The sequence below is a fragment of the Ursus arctos genome, unplaced genomic scaffold (genome assembly GCF_023065955.2).
Source record: "Ursus arctos isolate Adak ecotype North America unplaced genomic scaffold, UrsArc2.0 scaffold_33, whole genome shotgun sequence".
NCBI classification, from domain to species: Eukaryota; Metazoa; Chordata; class Mammalia; order Carnivora; family Ursidae; genus Ursus; species Ursus arctos.
In genome coordinates, this window is record NW_026623019.1 from 12,665,884 (window position 1) to 12,690,088 (window position 24,205).

General features: G+C 39.6%; 2 protein-coding genes across 6 annotated transcripts in view; one reads left to right on the forward strand and one right to left on the reverse strand.

Annotated features, from left to right (window-relative positions):
• ABHD17B (abhydrolase domain containing 17B, depalmitoylase) overlaps positions 1-3,320 on the reverse strand; it is a 47,771-nt gene extending 44,451 nt beyond the window's left edge. The window contains exon 1 of one of the 2 annotated variants that reach the window (XM_026519370.4): positions 3,223-3,320. The gene's annotated coding sequence lies outside the window, so the exon portion shown is untranslated. Of the gene's footprint in view, positions 1-3,003; positions 3,027-3,222 lie in introns of those variants that run through there. The other variant, XM_048218355.2, reaches the window with a different exon arrangement.
• Positions 3,321-4,185: 865 nt separating this feature from the next.
• CUNH9orf85 (chromosome unknown C9orf85 homolog) overlaps positions 4,186-24,205 on the forward strand; it is a 190,243-nt gene continuing 170,223 nt past the window's right edge. For 2 of the 4 annotated variants that reach the window (XR_008956832.1, XR_008956833.1), the window contains exon 1: positions 4,186-4,412. Coding sequence is in view for 2 of the 4 variants with exons in the window: in XM_026519373.4 (XP_026375158.1) it covers positions 4,311-4,412 (102 nt within the window). In the remaining 2 variants the exon portion in view is untranslated. The remainder of the gene's footprint in view (positions 4,413-24,205) is intronic. The other 2 variants (XM_026519373.4, XM_026519372.4) reach the window with 2 other exon arrangements.

Sequence of the window (24,205 nt, forward strand, 5' to 3'; positions counted from 1 at the left end):
TGTACACAAATCACCTGGGATTCTTCTTACAATTCAGCATGAGTCAGTAGGGTAGGTCCTGAGGTTCTGATTTCTAACAAGCTCCCAGAATCCTGATTTTACTAGTCTACTGTAATAGTTGATAGCAAGATTAGAGTGTGGTTTGGTCTGAGCATCTACACAATGAAATACACAACACTGTTATAAATTCTTATATTTTAGTAAAAGCATTACTTTATAATAAGTTTGTAAGTTCATTAAATTTCAAATGAATGTAAGCTGATTTTGATTTTCATTTTAGGGCAGATAAGTTATAAAATATATCTATAAAAATGGGATATAGGCTCAAGAACCACTGCCCTAGAGGAACTTTTGCACATATACCTAAGTAAACATATACAAGAATACTACCTACAGTGTTTAATAAGCAATTGGAAAAAACTAAAATGATCAACAGGAATCTGAGAGTCACATAATGGAACACATACCATTATCTCAGTAAAAATAAACTAGAATTACCTGAATAAACATAAATAATCTTGGCAAACTGAGTTTAGAAAGCAGGCTGCAGATACAAACATATTTAAACAGTCTTAAAATAATTAAAGAAAAACTATATAGTGTTAAGTATAAACAAATGGTTAGGAAAGATGCATTCTAATTTCCGGTTAGTGGTTGGGGGGGGAGGAAGTAGGATTTAAGAGGGGTTTTCAAAGTACAAAGGAAGCTTCATTTTGTTTTGTAGTTGTATTTCTTCAGCTGAGTAATTGGTGCATGAATATTCATTATATTGTATGTTGCCAATACTTGGGATTGCTGTATTCTCATTTCATCTGAATTGGCAAAAACTGTTGTGTCCAAACAGTTGTTTGGAAAACAATGCTCCAAAGCAAAGGATTCAGGACTAGAAGTCAGAAAATCCAGGTTCAAGTCTCAGTTCTGCTTCCTACAAATTATGTAGCTTTAGGTAATTCAAAGAATTAACTTCTCTGGGCTTTATCTGTAAAATGTCATAAAACATCACTTTTCCTCCCCAACTCACAAGGCTAGGTTTGAGGGGCATAATATAGGGCAATATATATGTGAAGTAATTTCTGAGAATCAAGAACAAAATCTTCGATATGCTAGAATTAAATCTACCAGTAAATCAACCAACCAAGCCAATTCGTCACTCCGTTATTTTCTCATCATTACTGATTCTAAGGATAGTACACCAATCTTAACACGGAAGTAATTCTGAGTTATCAATTCTTAGATGATGGCACACAGGATAGGCATTCTCCCTATTATAACTGTATTTATTTAGGCTTATTCTTCACCAAGGAATTGAAATTCATAATACCAAAATAAGAGAACTGCACTGAAAAGTACTCTTATTAATAAACTAAATCAATGTCACATAAAGTTAACTGTTGGTTCTCACTGCCCTTTCTATGAAATGAGCAGGTGGCACATTTTATTGGCCCTACATTACAGACGGAGAAACTGACTCAGGTTGCATGTAGCTGTAGACCAATTCAGGGACAGAACTTGGAACAGACACTAACTGCCTAGTTCTTCTATGTTCATTAAGTTATCAAAAACATTATTTTGCCATGATGTTTTATGATAATTGTCACGGGAAATAGAAATTCTTTGTCAGATATCATTTCATACATATTTCAAAATGGGCAAAGATACTCAAAACAAGCCACTTACCAACCACAGTCCTGCATAGCAAGGGACAAAATTAAAACTGCCTAGCCTGCTAAAAATCTAATCCTATCCTTCCCAATTAACCTTATTAATACTAGAGTAGGAGAAAAGAGAGGTCAAAATATGGGTGAGAGTGCTGTTCATTTCCTCACAGAACTCAAATAATATAGTAATTAGTGTACAACAGGGATTTTATTTTTTTTTATAAGTTGAAACATGGCTATCTCCCCTGTTCTTTAAACCACCTCTACTCTCACAAAAAAAATTAACCAAGGAAAGAGTTGGGCAGTCCCAAGTAAGAACACTAGTAATTACGATTATTAAAATATTGGTTATGATTAGATATTAGATTTATTACACAAGTGAGTTTATGCCATCAACATATGAAGAGACAAACTATGGAAAAAAGTTCATTTTATTTCAAGTTTTCCTGTTAATGTAGACGGATACACGCTATTACAACATGTACCTGACTTTTTACTAAGACTCGTTAGGCAATTCCAAATGCTGACACAAGATCTCCAAAATTCTTATTTATTGGAGCCTTAAAAAAAAAAATCAAAGAATCATCTTGCGGATGAAGTATTATATGCATATATATTACGAAATATATTAAACAGAAAACATCTTTCCATAAACAGCCAAAATTTAAAGGTCACCCTCTCTCTATTCCGTTATTCATCTTTTTGCTTATCAAATCACCTCACGTAAACTTGTATCAAAGCACCGTTTTAAAAAAACAGAACTGCTCTGGCCCTGGCAGAAATCTCCCCAAGGATCAAAGCTCTGAACTTTCTTTTTAAACAAAAAGCCGGGGTTAAACCCACTTTTCTTTTGTGGAGGGAGGGGGCGGCCCTTCACAACGGTACACTCAAACTCGACAGAACTTTCGTTTCAGAGTTAAAAAAAATTCCAAACAAAACCTCTTGCTTTCTAACGCAGAAGCAATTACCGAGGAGCCCAATCTAGGGTTCGAAAAGAAAGTTCGAAACAGGTTAAGATTCAAGTTAAGCCACCCAGAGAGAAAGAACCCTAAGATCGCCCGCCGGGAACACAAATCATGACAACGGGGCCGATTCGATTTCAGATCGAGGCTGGCACACACGAGGACATTCAGGAGAAAGCTTTCGGACATCGCCAACCTCACAGGGAGCCAGGGAGGAAAATGTGAAGCTGACCCCATCTTTCTGTCCATGGGGAGAAAAAGCCAAACAAGTGAAACGAGACCCTTCTCCGCAAGGAGGACCTAAGACCGTTCCCAGTCCGGCTTTCCGTCTCTCTCCCGCCCCCAGACTCCCGCAGCCTCTTGGACCGCAGGGACTCTCCTACCTCTCCCCTTCATGGAACCACCAGAGAAGCCTCTCAAAACGAGACCTGATCCGAAGCGGCTTCCCCGCCTTTCGCCGCCGCCGAGAGGGATCCCGGTCGCCAACAACAAAGACGCCTCCCGTTCCCCTCCCCCCTCCCGGCCCGGGTTCGTCCCTCCCGCGCTGCGGCTCCGGGCCTAGCGCCCCCTCCCCGAGCCCGGCCCGCCGCGGCTCCACGCACCTGCACCTGAGGGGCCGCGGCCAAGGTGTCGGGAAGAAAGGGCCGGGAGAGAGCCTCTGCCAACGCGCTGTCCTCCACAAGGTGCGACCCACGTTGCTGCCGCCGCCGCCGCCGGACTCTCCCGGCCTGCGGGCGGGCGCGGCCGAGGAGGGGGGACGAGGGCTGCAGCCCCCGGCGCCGGGACGAGGAAGGACGGCGGCGCCCGAGGGGGCCGGCTCGCGCTCTCGAGCCTCGCCTCGCGCCTGCCCTGCTTCTCCACACGGGCTCGCGTTCTGCTGACTAACGGCCCCGGAGCGCGGCTCTGGAGCGGCCGCCGCCGTCGGCTGCTCTCGGGCCTCACGTCCCGCGCGGCCGTGGTCGCAGCCGCCGCCGCCGCCACCACCTCCCTTTCTGGCACTGCAGACACAACCTAGACCCAGCCAGGTCTTTCTTCTCTTTAATCCTCCTTTCTTTGCTCCTCCTCAGCCTGCCACCGCGGGGCTAGCTCTGGTGGCGGGAGGAAGGCTGGAAGGGACCCGAGGGGGCGAGCAGAACCCAAGCTAAAGCAGGAGTTGGTCACTGACTGGAGGAAGATGCCAAGCTGACCCGGGCTCCAGCCTGCGAGCGGGCCGGGGGAGGGACGCAGCACAGCTTAGCCGGACTTCAACCAATCACAAGCCGCCTAACGGAGTCGGGCGCCAGGAGAGGCTGAGCTGGGTCGGCAGGAGGCGGGGATTGCGGAAAAGAAGAACCAATAAAAGCAAAGGTTCCCCGCCTCTCCGCCTTGATGGACTGCCACGTTCGGACCAATGGGGGAATTCTCGCTTCGAAGGAAGCGGGATTTAGACGCCGGGTTCGAGAGAGGTTGCGCGGAGGGGGATGGGTGGAGACAGAGCAGCGTGGAAGAACCTTGAGGGTTTTGATAGACCTGAGGGAGTCCTTTGACCTCCGCCATGAGTCACGTGGGCTGACGGGGGCGGGGGCGGAAAGGCTGGATAAGTTCCTTCCGGGTCAGTGACACAAGCGTAGACTCCGTGGGGGTAGTTCCTGGCGTCTTGGTCTTCCTCGCGTCTTCCTTGTACCAGCGCGAGGTGATTGTGGTTTCCACGATGAGCTCCCAGAAAGGGAACGTGGCTCGTTCCAGGCCTCAGAGGCACCAGAATACGTTTAGCTTCAAAAATGACAAGTTTGATAAGAGTGTTCAGACCAAGGTAGGAACCTGCCTGTTGCACCAAATCTGACTCTAGGAAGGAATGGTTCAGTGCAGGGGAGAGAGGAAATAAGTTGGGAGTGAGCGATTGTGGACGGCAGCCCAGAGTTAGTTTTGGCTGCAGTGCAACCTTTTCTAAAATGATATTCCCACGCCCTTTCTTTGACCTGGACGTGTTATCTCCTCATAAATATATTTGGCGGTCAACACTTAACCAATTACAGAGAGTGAACGGGGCCCTCATCAAACCTAGAATGCAAATGAAGAATTGAGTCGTGTATCACATATTTGCAGTAGGAAACGAGGATTATGGCACGAATGTCTCTCAAAGTTTGCACCAAGTTTATGCAGCCACTGTTACTTTGTGGCAGCTACAAGCCCGTAGGTTTGTAGGAAGATGTGAAGGATTAAGACCTCTTAGCCCCAGTGTCCTCACCAACGTAATTGTCTCTTTTGTAATATTGTTTTGAGGGTCAAATTATTTGGGAAATGTAAAAAAGCTAGGTTTGGGGAAAAAAATGCTCGTTTTGCTGGTTGTAAGTCATTTACTTCTTTAGTAGGGTTTCTGTGACCTGTAAAAAAAAATTCAGACTTTTGCTGTGAAAATTCAGATTTTTGTTGTGAGGCTAAACTAAATGTACGCATTGGTCTGGATCATAATAAGTGTCCATTAAGTGATTAATTTCTCAACGTTGAGTAAGAAAGCAAAGTAAACTGTTTATGGTAATCTGTGATCTCCTTTTCTTTTTCTCTGTCTTCACTTACTTACCTTCCAGATGTTTAATGAGCACCCTCCATGTACATAAACCCTATGTTCCTGTGTTTGAAGTGTTAAAAGAGTTGACTCTGCCTTCAAGGAGCTAATAGTCTTCTGGGTCATTGGACAACAAGCAAGCACAAAGATATAATTACAAATTATGATAAACTCTAATGAAGTGCAAGATAGCTCAGTGAGGAAGAGTAAGGAGGGATATTTTCAATTGGGTGCTCAGGGGACCTCTCCTTTCCCTTACTTAGGTTCATGTTCAGAAAGAAAACCTGCAGCAGCATTTGGGAAGGCTTTCCCAAGTTTGTGCTCGTTAATAGGTAGACCAGGATAAAAAGCTGTGCTATTCCAAATAGATGTCTGACTTGTCCTGTATTTCTGTTCTGAGCTTTTGCACAAGCATTTAATTCTGATTCGTTTTCATCAGATGGTAAAAAGCAGTTTTAATAAGTATTTAGCTATAATGTAGCTTATTTATCTCGTAAGTATAAGACTTCTTGAACTTCTACTTGTACTTTTCATTGTTCATTTTCTTGGTGTTCTCTAACAAACATGTTATTACCCTCTTAAATCTTTTCATAAGTCTCAAATTCAGTCACTAAGTTTCATTTTATAACTTTTATCATCAATTTCTTTGCCTCTTTTAAATCGCGAGGAAGCCTCATTTGTCCATTGGTAGAATGAGCAGGTGTTTTGTTATTGGAGAATCTGACCAAAACAGCAAGAAATATTTTGCTGAGGAAAGATTAGGTTGATTCTTCATCTTTCTAATGGAGGAGTAATAATTAGCTCTGTTCATAGTGAATTCTTGAACCAGTTATGTGCAGCTATCTAAAGCCAAGATTTTGTCAGAAACATCTGACCCCATCTTCATTCCTATGCTTTATACCAGAAAACTGTTTGATTCAGTGCCATCCAACAAAGGAGTGGTGAGAGTGCATGGTTCTCTAACTCTCCTAAAAGGACTGTAGTGACAATTGCCTGTTTGTACCTCATGAGTTTGTAGGAGTCCTGCATGATAGTTTCCCTTTTCTGCTAACCAGTTGGGTAACGATAGATGTTTTATTGGGAAGTTTGTCTAAGTAAAGCACCCATTCTCAAAAGGACACGGGTGATAGCTGTCTTCATATGTTTGAATATATTCCAGAAGAAGAGAGAAGCTTATTCTGTAGCCAAGTGGCTAAACTTGAACCAAAAGGTTAAAGTTAGGAGAGATTTCAGTTGAATATAAGGGAGTTGTCTAATAGAAGCATGCAGTAGGATTTTGTAACCTCTGTTTCACTGGGGTTGTTTAAAAGAGGCCTCTATGGCCATTGGTCCGCAGTGTTGAGATGGGAATAGGTTTAAATCTCTTGTAGTCGTTTGGTTCTAAAGTGTTGTTTGTATCAAGACTGCCATGTTTCCTTTTCTGGAAAGGCAGTGATGTGTATTGAAAAGAACACTGGACTAAGAAAAATGATCCACGTTTTAGCCTCAGTTCTGTTGTTTATTTTGTTTGTTATGTTAGGCAGTTTACCTCTAGTTTTTAATTTACAATACAGGGCTACTACTATCTCTTATTTACCTCTCAAGATTGCTATAGGGATCATTACAAAGATATCTTTGAGAAATAGTCATACAAATATGAGCTGAGCCTAAAGCATGTGGTAATTTATATAGACTTGGAGTTGCTCAAAGGAGTTAATTAAAAAGAATTGTATACTTCTTGGAGAATATTGAAAATAGAGAAATGTATAAAGTATGAAAGTGCAAGTACCTTTTCCCAGTCCTATTCCTCTTCAAATGTACTTAAACTGTTCACAATTTTTTTTGTTAACAATTTGCATGTTTTTAGGTGTCTATGCATGATATAGTATACATGTAATAAGGTACATTTTTTTCTTTCTCATTCAATTAAAGTGGATATGTCAGAATACAAAGATTAAGCTCATTCTTTTTAATGGCTGTCTAATATAATATAAATGTAGAATACCTTACTTTCCTGTTAGTAAATGCTTGGATTGTTTTCAGTTTTTTGCTATGGCAAAGCTGCAGTAAAATTCTTGGATTCACATATCTGTTCCACATCTATTATCTGGCACCAGATATTGTGCTAGATGCTAGAGTTATAGAGTTGAGTGTAATATAGTTTTGTGGGCGAGATGAAAATAGTAATCAAATAATTTTTCAAGTATGTTGATAGAAATCACAGTAAGGGCGATGAAGGAAGAGTCTAAGGAAACCTGAGAGTATCAAACAGGAAGCTTTTTTTTTTTTTTTTTTTTTTTTAGATTTTTCATTTATTCATTTAACAGAAAGAGAAAGAAAGCACAAGCAGGGGGAGCAGCAGGTAGAGGGAGAGGAAGAAACAGGCTTCCCAAGGGCAGGGAGCCCTGTGTGATGTGGGACTCAATCCCAGGAACCCGAGGTCCTGTGGCCCTAGCAGGAAGTCTTGTTTAAGTTTAGAGGCTTAAAGAAGACTTCCCTGAGGTCTAAAGGATGGAGAGCATTTAACTAAATGAAATGGGAAGACCATAGATCCTTTTTCTTAAGAATACTATTTGTTTTATATATGTAGTTAGTGTGGTTTTTATTAGCATTTCCCAAAGTGCCCCAGGATTATATCTTCTCGATAAGGCAGGAGTCAGTTTCATGGTTTAGTTACTTTGAAAATAGTACATTCTGGGTCTCACTTTTAGGGTTCATAGTGTACTTTGGCATACAACATTGAGAAGTTTTGCAGTTAAAAAAAATTATTTAACTAAAACTTGATTGGTTATGGAGCCCTTTGGTTTACATAATGTCTACTGAATTTGAACTAATTTTGGGAGAAACACACTCATTTGGGGAAATTAAATGGAAAAAGAAAAGGAAAATCTGAGGCTAGGGGTGCCTGGGTGGCTTAGTCAGTTAAGTGTCTGCCTTCAGCTCAGGTCATGATCCCAGGGCCCTGGGATGGAGCCCTGCATTGGGCTCCTTGCTCAACGGGGAGGCTGCTTCTCCCTCTGCCTGCTGCTCCCCCTGTTTGTGCTCTCTCTGTCTCTCAAATAAATAATAAAATCTTAAAAAAAAATTGAGGCTATGATCTCTAAATCGTTTTGGAAATAAAGTTTTGTTAGCAATAGCTAGTATTTGTATTCTTAAGTGTGTTAGCCACTACGCATACTTGATATACATCATCTAATTTTGATCTTCAAAATGACCCTAAGGGGCGCTGCGGTGGTACAGTCGGTTGAGCATCCAACTCTTGATTTCAGTTCAGGTCATGATTTCGGGGTCTTGGGATTAAGCCCTGTGTCAGGTCTGCACTTGGTACAGAGTCTGCCTGGGATTCTCTCTCTCTCTCTCTCTCTCTCTCTCTTGCCCGCCCTCCCCCTCTCTCCCTCCCTCCCCCTGCCCCTTGCTTCTGCTCATGCAGGCATGCTCCCGTTCTTTCTCTCTCTCTCAAATAAATAAATAAAATCTTTTAAAAAAATGAACCTAAGATAGATGCTTTAATTATCTTATTCTGAATAATGGGAAGTTAGAACTTAGGGTAAATGATGTACCTACCCAAGTTACATAACTAGCGCATGGTTAGCCATTGATTAGGTGATGTCTGTGCTAGGAGACCTCAAAGGACAAGTAAATCAAAACCCCTTTTTTGTGTATGTGTGTTGAAGTTATTATTGTTTTTAAGTAACCTCTATGCCCAGTGTGGGGCTCCAACTCACTACTCTGAGATCAAGAGTCAGATGCTCCAGCCAAGTGCCCCAGTGTTGTTGATTGTGTGTCTCTGTGTTGCTTTGTTTTATTTATTTTCCAATGTTGTTTTTTAATACTGCTTTTTTGTGTGTAATAGAAGCAGCATGACACCACATTAGGGTCAGAACAGATATGCACTTTATTACCACTGCCCTTAAACACTACCTGTTTGAAATGTTCCAGAGAAAGAGTCTCTCCTCACAAGATGTGGCTGCCTATAGTGTCACACATCACAGATGTGGGCTCGTTGGAGTGGGTCCCATCTATTCAGCCAGGGCTCTGTGGCAGAAGTGGGGCTCCTTTCACTCACTTACTGTGATGCTTATACACTCAGATCCCTCAGCTTCCGGTTAGGCAGAAAGCTGTCTTAAGTTTAAGGTGACACAATTACATTTACAGCAGAACAGGATTCTGTGTTTACAAGCAACTTTATTCACAATAACCAAAAACTGGAAAAAAAACCAAACAAACCAAAACCCCACAAACACTCAAATATCTACCAACCAGAGAATAGATAAGCAGATTGTGTCAATCATACAATGGGATACTACTCTGCTATTAGAAAAAAATAAGCTACTGATATATGCATTGTTTGCATGTATTGTGCATATTGCAGACTAATCTCAGAAACATCGTGTGGAAGGAAAGGAACCAGTTATTTCTTCCGTCTATAGAAATCAGAGCAGTGGTTGACTTTGATGGTGGGGGGATTGAGTAGAAGAGGCTCAGGAATACTTTCTGGAATGATGGAAACATGAAGATCACGAGAGTGAATACATTTATTAGAACTCATTGAATTGTGAGTTAAAATCTGTGCTTGAGGGATGTCTGGGTGGCTCAGTTAAGTGCCTGATTCTTGGTTTCAGTTTAGGTCATGATCTCGTGGGTTGTGAGATTGAGTCCCGCATCAGGTTCCGTGCTCAATGCGGAGTCTGCTAGAAAGATTCCCTCTGTCCCTCCCACATGATTTGCGTTCATGTTCTCTCTCTCAAGTAAATAAATAAATCTTTGAAACAACAATCTGTGAGTGACATCAACGGAAATTTTACCCCAATTAAAAATAGATATTATAGGGGTGCCTGGGTGGCTCAGTTAGTTAAGCATCTGCCTTCAGCTCAGGTCATGATACCAGGGTCCAGGCCCCATGTCAGGCTCCCTCCTCAGCAGGAGCCTGCTTCTCCCTCTCCTTCCCGCTTGTGCTCCCTCTTGCTATCTCTGTCACTGTCTCTCTTTCTCTCTCTCTCTCTCTCAAATAAGTAAAATCTTTTAAAAAAAGTGAAAAAAATTAAAATAAAAATAGGTATTATAGCAAAACAACTGATTAACCACTCAAGTGTCATGAAATTTTACTTTTGTTTGTTTGCTTTTTGTTTGGGGAAGGTATAGAATACTACTTGTAATTAGTCTTTTTAAAAAAGAAAACAATTTTATTAACTTTTCCAGAAAGAAAACATACAAGTTGACCTTCTAATATATTGAATATCTTAGCTAACTCCAAGTCAAAATAATTCTAATAATTGCATTTTAACATTTTCCCTTTATATATAAACACTAGTCATGACACTTGAGTTTGTTTTTCTGTAAGAAAAGTACAGATGAGCATTACAAAGTGGATTTTGTGCATAAGGTTACCGAGCCTGGGTCTCATTTTTTCCTAGTTTCACTCCAGGATAGAATCATAGTAATTTAGTATATCAATAAATAATCAATAAATGAATAAATAATGAATAAGACCTTGCTGTGGAAAAGGATATCCTGCTATTGGTAAAGCTCACTTTGTCCAGATAGCTTAGAATCAAGTGGTATGGGATCTTTGTTCTATCTCCCCTAGCCCAGAGCTATTGCACTTTAGGGAACAGTCTCAGATTGGTTCAGATAATCCCTGGTGTGAGTAATTTCCTTGTGAGTGATGAAGCGCTAGTCATGGGAATAAATGTTGTTTCTCAATCAATTGGTGTCAACAACGAAGAGTAAAACAAGTGGGTAGTCATTGAACAAATCTGCAGTTGGGCAGATAAAGAATCCACTGTAGTTTCTAGCTAACCTTCTCTGGGACTCTAGAGGCTACCTGGGACTCCCTTTGATCTGTTTCCAAATCGAGAAATGTTCTTTGATAGATTTCACCAATGCTGTCTATTAAATGGATTTATGTTACATCAGTCCTGCCCCCAGTTGATTTATCACTAAATTCAGCATGCTTTTTCATTTGACAAGGTGACAGTCTATGGTGTGCTGGGCATTAGGATACACGTAAGAATCATACTCAGTAAAAGTCGTACTGCTAATGACACTCTTTACTTTTCCTTTGTGGTATTTTCAATATTTAGAAGTGTTGTCTTCTTCTTATTTACCTTTTATTTTCTTTCCCTTTCACACAAAAATAATTCTATACATGCTTGGGATATTCCATATTATCTACGTTCCCATGGTGCTTCCCCTCGAAGCCAATGAAGTGATTCTGCATGTTTCTTAAAATGAGGCCTATAACAATATAATTGGCTTTTTTCTACATCAATCATATATTTTAGACATTTCATTTTATGTACATGACAACTGAAATTAATTTGTCTTGATTTGATGTATTGTGTTAGGGGATAGTATTCACCATTGGATTATGAAGTTTTATCATTATATTGTCAACACTTGTTTCTTCATAAAGTTAAATATACACCGTTAGAAAAAGTATTCTCAAATTCTTCATCCAGGTAAATTAGTTCATCTGAGAGAGAGAAAGTCATAATTTATATTAACTGTCCCCGAAGTGGGTCGTTTTTCTGTTTAGAGAAACACTGTAGTAGGGAGTGGTGTGCAGTTGGACAAAGAACCTCAGGGCTAACAGTTAGAGGCTGTTGTGGTATTTGTTATTTTAAGCCGTCGGACTCTTTCCACACCTGCACAAGTGTTACTGTGAGGTTACGGGCAGGTGTGCAGAGAATCCTGCTTGTCCTCAGAACAGCCCCATTGCCAGCTCACTCCATTCTCAATTGTGGTTGCTCCTTTTTTTCACTATTGACTTTTGTGAAAGGAAGAAATGAAATGAGAAGGGGATAAAGGAATAGCCAACATGCCTGAGATTCCTTTCTGAGATTTTCCTTATCACTCCAGGCCAAATAGCGCTTAAATGTATTGAATGAATTAAATAAACACTCTTTTTCTGAACTTCTCTGAGGTGAGCAAGGCCCTCTACATGAAGGTAAGAATCATTAGGATTCTTCAGTTGCTAATTTGAACAGAAAGAAAACTTACTGGAAAGATCCTGAGCTACTCTTATGAAGCTTCGGAAAGGTGTTTTGGTTGATTTTTTAGAGTCTGAGATTCCCAGGTTAGCTGTTACTACTGGGAAATTTATCCTCATTTGGCTTGTGCATATCCTCACCTGGCGCAGTCTTCCAACCTTTCAGTGCCCCCCCTCCATCCCTTCCAGTCGGCCTCCTGGAATCAATAGTTTATTGTAATCAAATAGAGACATAGTGTTGAACACAGTTGCTTTCACTTTCTTGCCCTACCTGACTGTTCCCCCGAACTCTGTTTCCTTGTAGTCCTTAAGTGATATTTGTTCACCCCACATTTGCAGCCCCAGCCCCACCTCCCATTTAGAACTCTTTCTCCCATTTGCTGCTTCAGCCCTTTTTTTTTTCTTGCTCAAAACTCCCACCTCTTTTGATAACATCAGACTTATCCTTTCTGGATCTGTCATTGCCTCCTCGTTATACCTCCTCATCAGTACCTGGCTCACTGCCTTTCCACAGTTCCTGTCATCATACCTAGTGATTGCTACATCCCCGTGGATAATCCAACATCTGATCTCTCAGCTTTTAGACCTCTCCCCACCCCCATTAGAAACCTACTCCCATGTTCAAACCTTACACTTTCTGAGTGCTGGTAACTGCTCCATTTACAAACTTTTTAGAAAAATGGATCACCATCTACTTACCTAGTTTGCTTATGCCTCAAATATATTTTTTAACTTCCTTAGGTACTCCTGTCCATTAACCTTTCTGCTTTTTACTGCATCCCACTCATGTCCCTTTTCCCTTCCTTATCTAGCTCGGAGTTCCTTTCTATCAATATACCTTTTTCTTCTTGCCTATACCTCAGCAGCCTTATCCTTCTTTCCCTCTTTGGTACTTGCCTGATGGAACCCCTGCTTCAAACCAGTTTTCTATTATTCCACCATCATCTGCATCTGTACCCATATACTCTGCCTTCCTGTGACGGTGGATGAAATACTTGTCCTTCCCACTTGGCCTCCACTTGCACCCTGGGGCTTACTCTCTATTGTGTACCTAAGGACTTAAAGGCTTAGGGCTCCTCTGTTGTCCAGGTTGTCCTGCATCATCAGTCTTTCCGTCTCCAATGGGTTATTTCAATTTAAGAAAAAAAAAAAAAACCCTCCTTAGGTGGAACCCATATTTTTTTCTAGCTTCACCCTGTTGCTTTCTTCCTCTCTATGGAAAAGCTCCTGGTTCTCAACTTCTTTACATCCCATAGCTTTCATCCCTGTCCAAACAGTTTTTGTACTCATTCCACTAGAATCCCTCTTGTCAAGTCATTGATGTCTTTATTGCCAAATCCTTGGTTAATAATGCTCTGTCCTCATCTTTCTCAATCACTTAGTACCATTGCCTCTTGAACACTCATCTGAATTCTAAAATAATTTATTCATTCAGCTCAGTCCATGGCATTAAATACCATCTATATGCTGATACCTTCCACATCTGGAGCTCCAGGCCCGCCTCTGTCCTGAGCTGCAGAGTGATATATTTAGCTACCTACTTGACCTCTATTCTTGAATATCAAAAACGCATCTCAAGTTTAACATGGCAGAGAAAGAACTCTCAGTCTTTCTCTCTCAAACCTTTTCCTCCAGTATTCCCCAGCTCTGTAAACAGCTCCATCATTTACCCAGTTCCTCACACCAAAAATATAAGAATCATCCTTGATTTTTTTAAAGAGGTAATTTTATTTCATTTTATTTTTTTAAAGATTTTATTTATTTATTTGAGAGAGAGAGACAGCCAGCCAGAGAGGGAACACAGGCAGGGGGAGTGGGAGAGGAAGAAGCAGGCTCCCAGCAGAGGAGCCTGATGTGGGGCTCAATCCCAGGACTCCGGGATCACGCCCTGAGCCAGAGGCAGACGCTTAACGACTGAGCCACCCAGGCGCCCCTCATCCTTGATTTTTGACCTTCTCTCACATTCTTTATTTTTTCCCCGCTGTGTTTCAATTTATCAGCAAAACTATGAACTGTTAAATTATTTTAATTTGTATAACTTCATTACATTCTGGCATATTATTTATTTATTTGTTTGTCTTATTTATAGTCCACGCTGGAATATGATTTTCACCAGGGAAAATATATATTTTTATATCCTCAATACCTAGACCAGTGGTAGATCAGGGGTTGGTACATAGGAAGTATTCAGTAAGTAGCTGGTGGGTTGAATGAAGTAAATAAATAATTATAACAATGTCTTAAATGCTGTGACAAGGGTAGTACAGGGTAGTACTATACTCCTTCCTAAACGAAGGGAGGGAGGGGCGCCTGGGTGGCGCAGTCATTAAGCGTCTGCCTTCGGCTCAGGGCGTGATCCCGGCGTTATGGGATGGAGCCCCACATCAGGCTCCTCCGCTGGGAGCCTGCTCCTTCCTCTCCCACTCCCCCCTGCTTGTGTTCCCTCTCTCGCTGGCTGTCTCTATCTCTGTCAAATAAGTAAATAAAATCTTAAAAAAAAAATAAAATAAAGGAAGGGAGGGAAAGGAAATAATTTATACAATATTATCCTCAGGGAGATAGTACAGCTTGGGGATGAAGGGTCAAGGAAAAGTTAAAATGGAATGAGATAGAAGAATGGAATAAAGCAGAAAGGGAGAATGAGTACTGATCAATTTGTAGGTTGTGGGTCAAGAAGTTGAAGGAGTTTAATCTGGAAACAAAACAAAAGTAAGATCAGGTAAAATTATTGTTCCATTAAATAATCTTTGGAAAACAAGTGTTCTCTTAGTCATTATTGAGGGAAGAGTTCCTGACACATTGAAGGCTCCTCAGTAATGTTTGAATGAATGAGTAAAGGTCCTCTTAAAATGAAGAGAGAAGGGCAAGAAGAGGCTATGAGTCTGTGAAGGTCTTTTTCCAAAACAAGATTATAAACAGGTATTTATGCATATTGCCAAAATGAACATATTACATTATGTGGTGGCAAAAGCATAAGAATGAAAGCGTCTCTTAAATTGATAAGCCTATCAATTAGAAGCCTGTGGTTGACTAAAATCTTTTTACTAAAGAGAATAACTGAATGGATTGATCTCAAGCTATGAATTAGTTTCAGTACTGTCAATTTAGACCATCATTCTTGTAAGTAAATGTGGTCTGTTTTGGTTTGGTTTTGGTCAGGTAACTTTGAAGAATAAAAATATTTTGGGTACATTGGGTAGGAAAAAAATTCCTTGTCAGTTTTTGTCAGATTTCATGTGTGAGCTTTTGGATTTTTGGCCAAAAATCTCAAGCTCTTGTTCAGGACAGTGGCAGCATGGTGTAGCAGAAAGACATTGATCTTGGAGTCAAAAGTTTAGGTCACATTCTATGCTATTTACTGACTGTGTGATCTTACACACATTGTTCAGTCTGTCAGGGTCTTAGTGGGCTTAGCTGTATTGTAAAGATTGAGTAAGGTTTGTGAAAATGCTCACATGGTACCTGGCATGCAGTGTTAAGCATTCTGTAAATGCTAGTCCATTCCTTCATCTTACTAAGATGTTTATCATGCTCACATGCTACTCCTTCAGTTATTCCCTTCCTGGTTAATCCCACTGGAATGTCTCCCTCCTTCCCTATGGCATTTATTGTCCTCACCACACATATGGTGCGTGTCGTATTAGATATTAGCATTTATGTCCTGGCTTCTTTGCCTTTCTCTCACACATATGTATACAAATACCATCTTTCTCTCAGAGGACAGGGACTCAAGCATTTTTTTAACAACTCATGGACCAATAGCAAGTAGTTCTGTGATGTGGGTTGAAAGAGTGGAAATCAAGTAATTCTTATCGACATTGTACAATTAATTGATTTGTGTCAATTTACCTGTCTTTATTAAACCTCTACTATGTACCAAGCACCAGCAAAAAGATGAGTGGGTTATGAATCTTTCATTCAGGAATCTCACACTAGTAGCTACTTTAAAAAGCGGAAAAAGGCAAATATGGAGAATTTTTACGTAATAAACTTCTGTTAAAGTATAACATACATACAGAAAAGTGCAAGAACTCTGAACTAATAGAGTTCAGTGAATTTTCACAAAGTGAACATAGTTGTGTAACCAATACACAGATCAAGAGAATGCTACTTGTCTCAGTTAGTCATTACTATTCTCCTCCTCAAATTTAACCATTATCTTGATGCATGTGAAATATTTTAAAATAACTTTGAAGTCACAGCTTTTGGAAGCGAAGGAGAGAGGGCCATAGGTAACCTGAATGACCATCCTCTCTTTTCAGAGATAGTATTAGTGGGTGTAGCATCCTGACGGATCATCTCAACTCTTTAAATATACAATAAAAACTTCATGTAATACTTTTTTGGCCTGAAAGAAATTGTTGTGATTTTGTTTTCCAGCTATGATTAATTTGGTCTCTGTTGGATTTTTGGCTTCTCAGAATAGCAGGAGTATATTTGAACTTTTCCATAGCTTCGGAGCTGATTATTTCAACCTCAATCCTAATTCTCTTCCAGTTTATCTGTTTATTCATGAGGTTGAATGATATTTTTAGATCTTCCTGGTAGACATTTTCTTGGATATTTCATCAAGTTCATTTCTAGTTGGAATAGTTGTGTTTACATTCTAAAATTTATTATTCACATTGTCCTTTTGAAACTAAATTGTATGACATACTTTCATTTGTTTTTGCTTTGTCAGAGTCTTGTCTCCTTAACAAGGACGTATTTCTTATAGGTGATGGAGTTATGTATGTGTAATAATTTTCAGTGACGGTTTATCAGCAGAATTCTGTTGTACCTTTATATTAATCAGGTCTGGTTCTGAAGGGCATTTGGTGTTGTACGGCATTTACAGCATCATGGCTGTGAACTACTAAGCTAAGCTGGTGATTATTTTAAATGCTTTGTTGTTCTGTGAAGATTTATATATTATTAAATGCTCATCCCTGTCTTACCAGGTGGCTGATTTGTTTGTTTTGAAATTACTCATGTCACTGAAGTCATCAGTTTGAGTAATATATTTGACATCATGGCATATACTTGTATATGTGAATGTATTACATCATTAACCTTTATCACAGGACATTAGAGTAATATGATATCATATTTCCCATAAACTTGAATGCTTATAGGACATGATGCTAGAGTAATATGATATCGTATTTCCCATAAACTTGAATGCTTATACATAATGCTAGGTCTAGTTGTTGTTGTTGTTGTTTTTTAAGATTTATTTATTTTTTTCAGAGAGAGAGAGAGTGTGAGCAGGGGGATTGGCTAAGGGAGAGGGAGAGAGAGAGTCCTCAAGCAGACTCCCCGCTGAGCACTGAGGGACCCTGAGATTGTGACCTGAGCCGAAGCCATCTGCTTAACTGACTGGGCCACCCAGGCACTCCACGAGATCTAGTTTTTAATAGAGTTAGAATAGTCCTGTGGAATAAGTTGTGATCTATTATCTATACATGTAAAAAAATAGTATGGTTACTTTTGTGATATGTGATACTTTTGCTTTAATTTAAACTCTTAATGAACCATGGGCAGTCCTTTGACTCTCATAGGGTGTTTCCACAGACAGCTGTTTCCTAGCACACTTAAATTAAAAAACTCCCTGGTTTACTGTGGTAGTTAACTCAAATCTTAGTGATTCTCTGAGCCACCTTTATTAAGGCATTTTTGCTACCAAGTTAGAAAACTCAGTCAAATTTTACTAAGGCTCTAATTCAAAATGACTGACTGAAAACATGCATTTATCTTTCCATTTCCCCCAAATTTCAGTGAAATGATGGAAGAAAACTATAAAACAAAACTATAGTTTTAGAAAACTTTTCAAGCAGAAAAGAACATTAAGGAAAATTAAAATGTAAAGTAGATAGGGTTAGACTTATGCAACCAAACAATTTATTAATCTGCAATACAATACAGATTGAAGTCAGGAATTTTAGTAAACTAGAATAATGCCAGTATCAGAATTCACAAGATCTGTACCAATCCTTTGCATCAGGTGACTTTCTCCAGCATTTATTCTCCAGATAAAATCAGAAGAAAGCTCTCTAAGATGGGGAGATGCTGTGAAACACAAAACAGAGCAACATTCCTGATCATTTTTGGTCCCAGAGCTTAACAAGGAACAATTTTACGTGGAAGTAATATACTTCTTGTGCATACTAAAGCAAAAGCTATCAAGCTGTTAATTTTCATCCTGTTAGCCAGAGCCAGGGATTATATAATTAATACCTGAATTCATTTCCAGAGCAATAGCGATCTTCAATTCTGCTTTAGTAACCCATCCCATATCTGATACTGGTTATTCTATACCAGCACTGTTGGAAGAACTTTCTATGATGATGGAAATGTGCTATATTAGTGCTCTCCAATATGGTAGCCACTAGTCACATGTACATATTGAGTATTGAAATGTGGACAGTACAAATAAGGAATCAAATTTTAATTTAATTTTAATTCAATTGAAATAGCTAGATATGGATAGTGGTTATCATATTGTACAGTACAGAGCTATGCCCTCATTTATATATATGAGCAGACTACTAAGAAGCACTAAACTTTTTAGGAAAATCAAAACCACGTGATGCACGACTGGAAACCCTACTTCCCATGCCCAGTTAACAGAGGTAACGTAAAACACAGAAGAGAACTTTAAAAAAGTGTAATTGGTATCCATCCTTAAGCATTCAAAACTTTCAAATCCATAAAACGAAGACTGCTGTTAAAAAAGAAAGAAACTTATGACATTTCTTAAAAACTACAACTGTGTTTTCAGAAATGTGATCTTAATAGGATGGGTAAATAGCACTGTGTCAGGGATAAAGAGTAATTTAGTGATTTGGGAGATCAAGCCAGTGGATTCATCCTAAACCTAGTCTGAAAGACCAAAGTGATAAAAAATATGAGATGAAATTTGTGATACAGAAAATCGAGGTAGGAAAGCCACTATGTTTCTAAAGGAAATCTGGAAGACAAGGAGGGTGAGGAAGGAATGATAAAAAAGTAAGGGAAAAACCCCACAAATTTCTCAAACTTGAAGAAAATCTTAAGCCTTCAGATAGAAGGGTTCTAGACATATCTTGGTGAAAGTTTTGAACTCTGTGACAGAAAGAAATTCCTGCTAGCTTCTAGAGAGAGGGAAAAAAGAGGTTACCCATAAAGCAACTATGATTTTGTAGGTATCAGATTTCTTATCTGCCACTTGTAAAAAAAAAAAAAAATAGGGCAAGATCTACAAAATGCTGTAAGGGAAGTATTTTAAATTTAGATTTCGTAATAAAGTTAAGCTCTGAGTCAGCTGTTAGGACTAAAGAATCATCCAGAGTAAAATTTTGTCAAAAACATAGGTATAGGGGCGCTTGGGTGGCTCAGTCGGTTAAGCATCTGCCTTCGGCTCAGATCATGATCCCAGGGTCCTGGTATTGAGCCTTGCATCCCGGCTCCCTGGTTAGCTGGGAGCCTGCTGCTCCCTCTGCTCCTCCTCCCTGCTCATGCTCTCTCCTTCTCTCTCAAATAAATAAATAAATTTTTAAAAAACCCACAAAAACATACATATGTACTTAAGGATGTATTCCAGAACATAAAAAGATATGTGGTAGGAGAAATAATGGTGAACTAAGAACCCAGTAAAACTGAGTTAACCTTAAATAACCATTGGTTGGATGGTGGTGAAAGTTAATGCTGTTGTTACATTTGTGAATCACATAATGGAAGAGTTAAGTTTTCTAGAAGACAAAATCTATACCAGAATTGCCGATTTCAAACAAACCTGGGAAGTAAGAATAAAAGCAAGCTAAATAAAGATCTTATCTTGTTTGGGGAGGTGGAGGAGCCCGAGAAGAAAAATCCGGTATCCCTATCAAAGTCGTAAACTCTTGAGTGCCTGTTATTTTTTCATATAATCTGGCATTGAAAATGTGGGATTTGGGAACACCTGGCTAGTTCAGCTGGTAGAGCATGCGACTCTTGAGCTCGGGGTCGTGAGTTCTTTTTTTTTTTTTTTTTTTTTTTTTTTAGAGGTTTTATTTATTCATTTGACAGAGATAGAGACAGCCAGCGAGAGAGGGAACACAAGCAGGGGGAATGGGAGAGGAAGAAGCAGGCTCCCAGTGGAGGAGCCTGATCTGGGGCTCCATCCCAGAACGCCAGGATCTTGCCCTGAGCCAAAGGCAGATGCTTAATGACTGAGCCACCCAGGCACCCCTGGGTTGTGAGTTCTAAGCCCCATGCTGAGTGTAGAGATTATTTAAAAAATAAAATCTTAAAAAAAATAAAATGAGATTTCTCCCCTCTGTAGAAGCAGATATTTGAACATCTTATTCTCTAGCTGACTTAATATTCCATTATCAAGTCATACACATTTCAGGAAACGCTGAAACCCAATGGCCTGTGGTGCATATCTGCACATAGTCTCTCCTGCTTCCGCTTGTGACTGAAGCACATTTAATACATGAGTGGTAGAAATACAAAGAAGGAAGATGGGTTACTGTTGCTTTAAATTAAGACCTTAGACTTTGAACTGATACCTTATTTATTTATTTGAGAGAGAGAGAGAGAGCGCACGCGCGAGTCCGTGCACAAGTGGTGGGGGTGGGGGGGTGCGGAGATGGTCAATCAGACTCCACACTAAGTGCAGAGAGCCCTCTGTGGGCCTGATCCTACGATCCCCAGATCACGACCTGAGCCGAAATCATGAGTCTGATGCTTGACCAACAGAGCCATCCAGGTGCCCTGATTTTTTTTTTTTTTTTTAATCTGATACCTTTTGAGAACTTACTTAAGATAAATGGTCTTTTTTTTTTTAAAGATTTTATTTATTTATTTGACAGAGAGACAGCCAGTTAGAGAGGGAGCACAGCAGGGGGAGTGTGAGAGGAAGAAGCAGAGGAGCCTGATGTGGGGCTCGATCCCAGAACGCCGGGGTGACGCCCTGAGCTGAAGGCAGAGGCTTAACGACTGCGCCACCCAGGCGCCCCGATAAATGGTCTTTGTAGACCTAAAATGCAATACTCTGTGACACCTTTGCAGATTTGTTTTAAGTAGCAGATACGTGACTCCCTCACTTGGTCTCATTGGGTTGGGGCTAGAATAGTGTTTTTAAATCTGCAAGGCTACCAGTTAGCACTGGATCTATAGTGACTCCCCGTCAATCCTAGTCTTTCCAGAAGTTCAGTTGGAAGATGCCAGCCAGTTGATCTCTTACTTTAAACACCATTTTAACTCTAACAAATATTGCTTACTCTTGAGATTTACTTCATGCCCATCATTTTTGTCTCTGCACCCGAATTTTAAGCATCGTATGGAAGGGACTGTACATCATAAATCTTCTGAATCCTTGAGATGCTTGGCATAGTGCTGAGTACATACAAGCTCATACTTTTTTGGATTGTTCCTATAGGCAGCAGAGAGAGAATCATAATGCATGCTGTATTGAATTCTAATCCATGACACATTTTATAGTTTGACATGTTGGAAGAAGTCCTAAGCTTGGAGTCAGGGCAGCACCATAGACTCTTCAGACTCTTGGTGTGGCCACTGAGTCACTCTATAACCATAGGTAAGTTATATCGACTCTGTACATTAGGATAACAATAAATAACAGTACCACCTTCTTGCTTTTACACGGGGATGATGTGAGAAGAAAATGAGAAGCATTAAAGGACAAACTGAGATTTTTAAAAATCTGTAGAAATGTAGTAGTGTTTTGTTACAGGTGATTTGCATCCTTCATTCAGGATATACCTTAATTTTATCCTGTAGCTTTTTATATTCTTGTCATCAAAAACATCTTTGTTTTCCTTTTAAGAATGAGAAAATGTTCTCCACTCAAATTAGGTAAATCATAAGTGAATACTGAGCTCTAAACAGAATGAATCATGGCACAAACCTAGTATTTTCCTTAAGTGACTTAGCTCCTGAATCAATTATCAGCATATACTGGTCATTGTTATGACATATTAGTGTGACCAGAACAAGGTGACTATCTTTGAAGAACTTAACTAGCTTCAATATGGTAATTGTCCTCATATATCTGCCCCCAAGTAAATGATTTACAATATAGATTTATTTTAAAAGGTAAAATCACTTGGTTTGTGGATATCACCAGTTATTGTGCTTGAAAGAGTTAATCCATAAAATCCTAAAATATGCTATTAAGAGGAAATGAATATCATCCTGTTTTGTTTAATACACGTTAAACAATGATCGGTCATTTTTGTCTCATTTAAGATCACTAACTTGGGGCATACCATACCGGTTGGACAAGATCTCAAATTGTGACTAACTTTTAATGAGTGCTTATAAAAACGTGTGTTGCCTCATGACACTACACAATTGCTGCTTGAATAGGCTTTTTGCATTCCAATTGTACATAGTTAGTCCATTTGGCTCACCACTTAGTTATCCTTATTGTGTAGGTCTTAGTGCATTGAAAATCTCTGAGGAGCGTGGTAGAAAGTAAATCCTCCTCTTTTAGAACATTGCCTAGGAGAGATAATGTTTTCTTTCCTAAATGAGTTTTCCTTAACTTTGGAATTTCATTTTGTGTTTTTTAAACAAATAATGTGTAATACTGCAAGCTTACCTTACAAATAAGCCGGCATGTTTCGCCCTCTTTGCAAAACAAGATACCAGTGTTAGAATTTGAGTCCAAACAGAGTACAAATTGAAATGTATACTCTGCAATTTTTTTTTTCTTTTACTATTTAGAAAACCTTGAAAGCTGTAGGGGAACACTTTCTACTTGTAACTTTAGTAGAATGCCCTAAACAAAAAGGCATCTTTTTATGGGTTCTGCCTCTGCTGCTTCTGATTAATTGTGTGACCTCAAGCAAATCTCTTCATTCTCTGAGCCTCAGGTTTCTCATCTGCAAAATGAAGATAATTATGCCTGCCCTAGCCACAGGAATGTTCTAAGAATAGCAGCAGAGAGAATTTTTATAAAGGATTAGACATGCGGTTTATAGATTTACGATAGCAGTCTTATGTGTAAAAATTAGTTTGGTATTATTTTTATAGTGAACACCAAAAATACCTGTTTTATAATAAACCGTGTAAACAAATAACACTTACCTAAGTGTGCTTTTGTCCAGACACCTGAACAAAGTACAGACATGTCCATTGCATGTTAAATCACTCACGGACTTGAATAAGCAAAAGAATATTGACTAGGAACTGTAAACAACCAGGCAGAGAGTTAAATGCTAAGTACAGTAGAAGGTCTCTTGGGAAGATAGAAACTTTACTTCCTTTAATTTTGATAGAGACATTCTGTGTTGGGAGACAGTATCTCAGGATCTCTCTTCCCTGTCCTTCCCCAAATACTCATTAGTCTTGTTAATTAAGATATTTCCTGGGGCGCCTTGGTGGCTCACTCAGTTAAGTGTCTGCCTTCAGCTCAGGTCAGGATCCCAGGGTCCTGGGATGGAGCCCTGTGTCAGGCTCCCTGCTCAATTCAGAGTCTCTTTTCCCTCTCCCCTTCTCCTTGCTTGTGTGTTCTCTCTCAAATAAATAAATAAATAAAATCTTTATTTAAAAAAAGACATTTCCTGTATTGGGGCACCTGGCTGGCTCAGTCGGAAGAGCATGTGACCCTTGATCTCAGGGTCGTGAGTTTGAGCCCCATGTTGGGTGTAGAGATTGCTTAGTTTTTTTTTTAAAGGACATTTCCTGTATTTGATGATAAGAGTAACGTGGGGATGTGAACAGTAGAGGCAGAAGGGAACGTTGAGAATCACTGATCTAGAAATAGCCTAATTTCCCAGCATGTCTTTAATTTTAGATTCCCTATTTGAGATTTGGTCTGCCATTTGATTCTATGACTAAGGCAGGGTTAAAACTAGGGATGATTCCCCCTTTCTTCTTCTTTTTATTATATCTAAATGAGAAGATGGATAGTAGTGGAACCTCCTGTGGTAATTATTTCACAATATATGTTAACCAAACCATCATGCCTTATGCCTTAAACTTACACAGTGATGTTTGTCAATTATTTCTCAATAAAACTGGAAAAGAAAAACAGGGAAACAAAGAAGAAGAAATAATTTCCTAATTTTCAGCGTGTTTAGATTTGGCTTAAATTCCATGA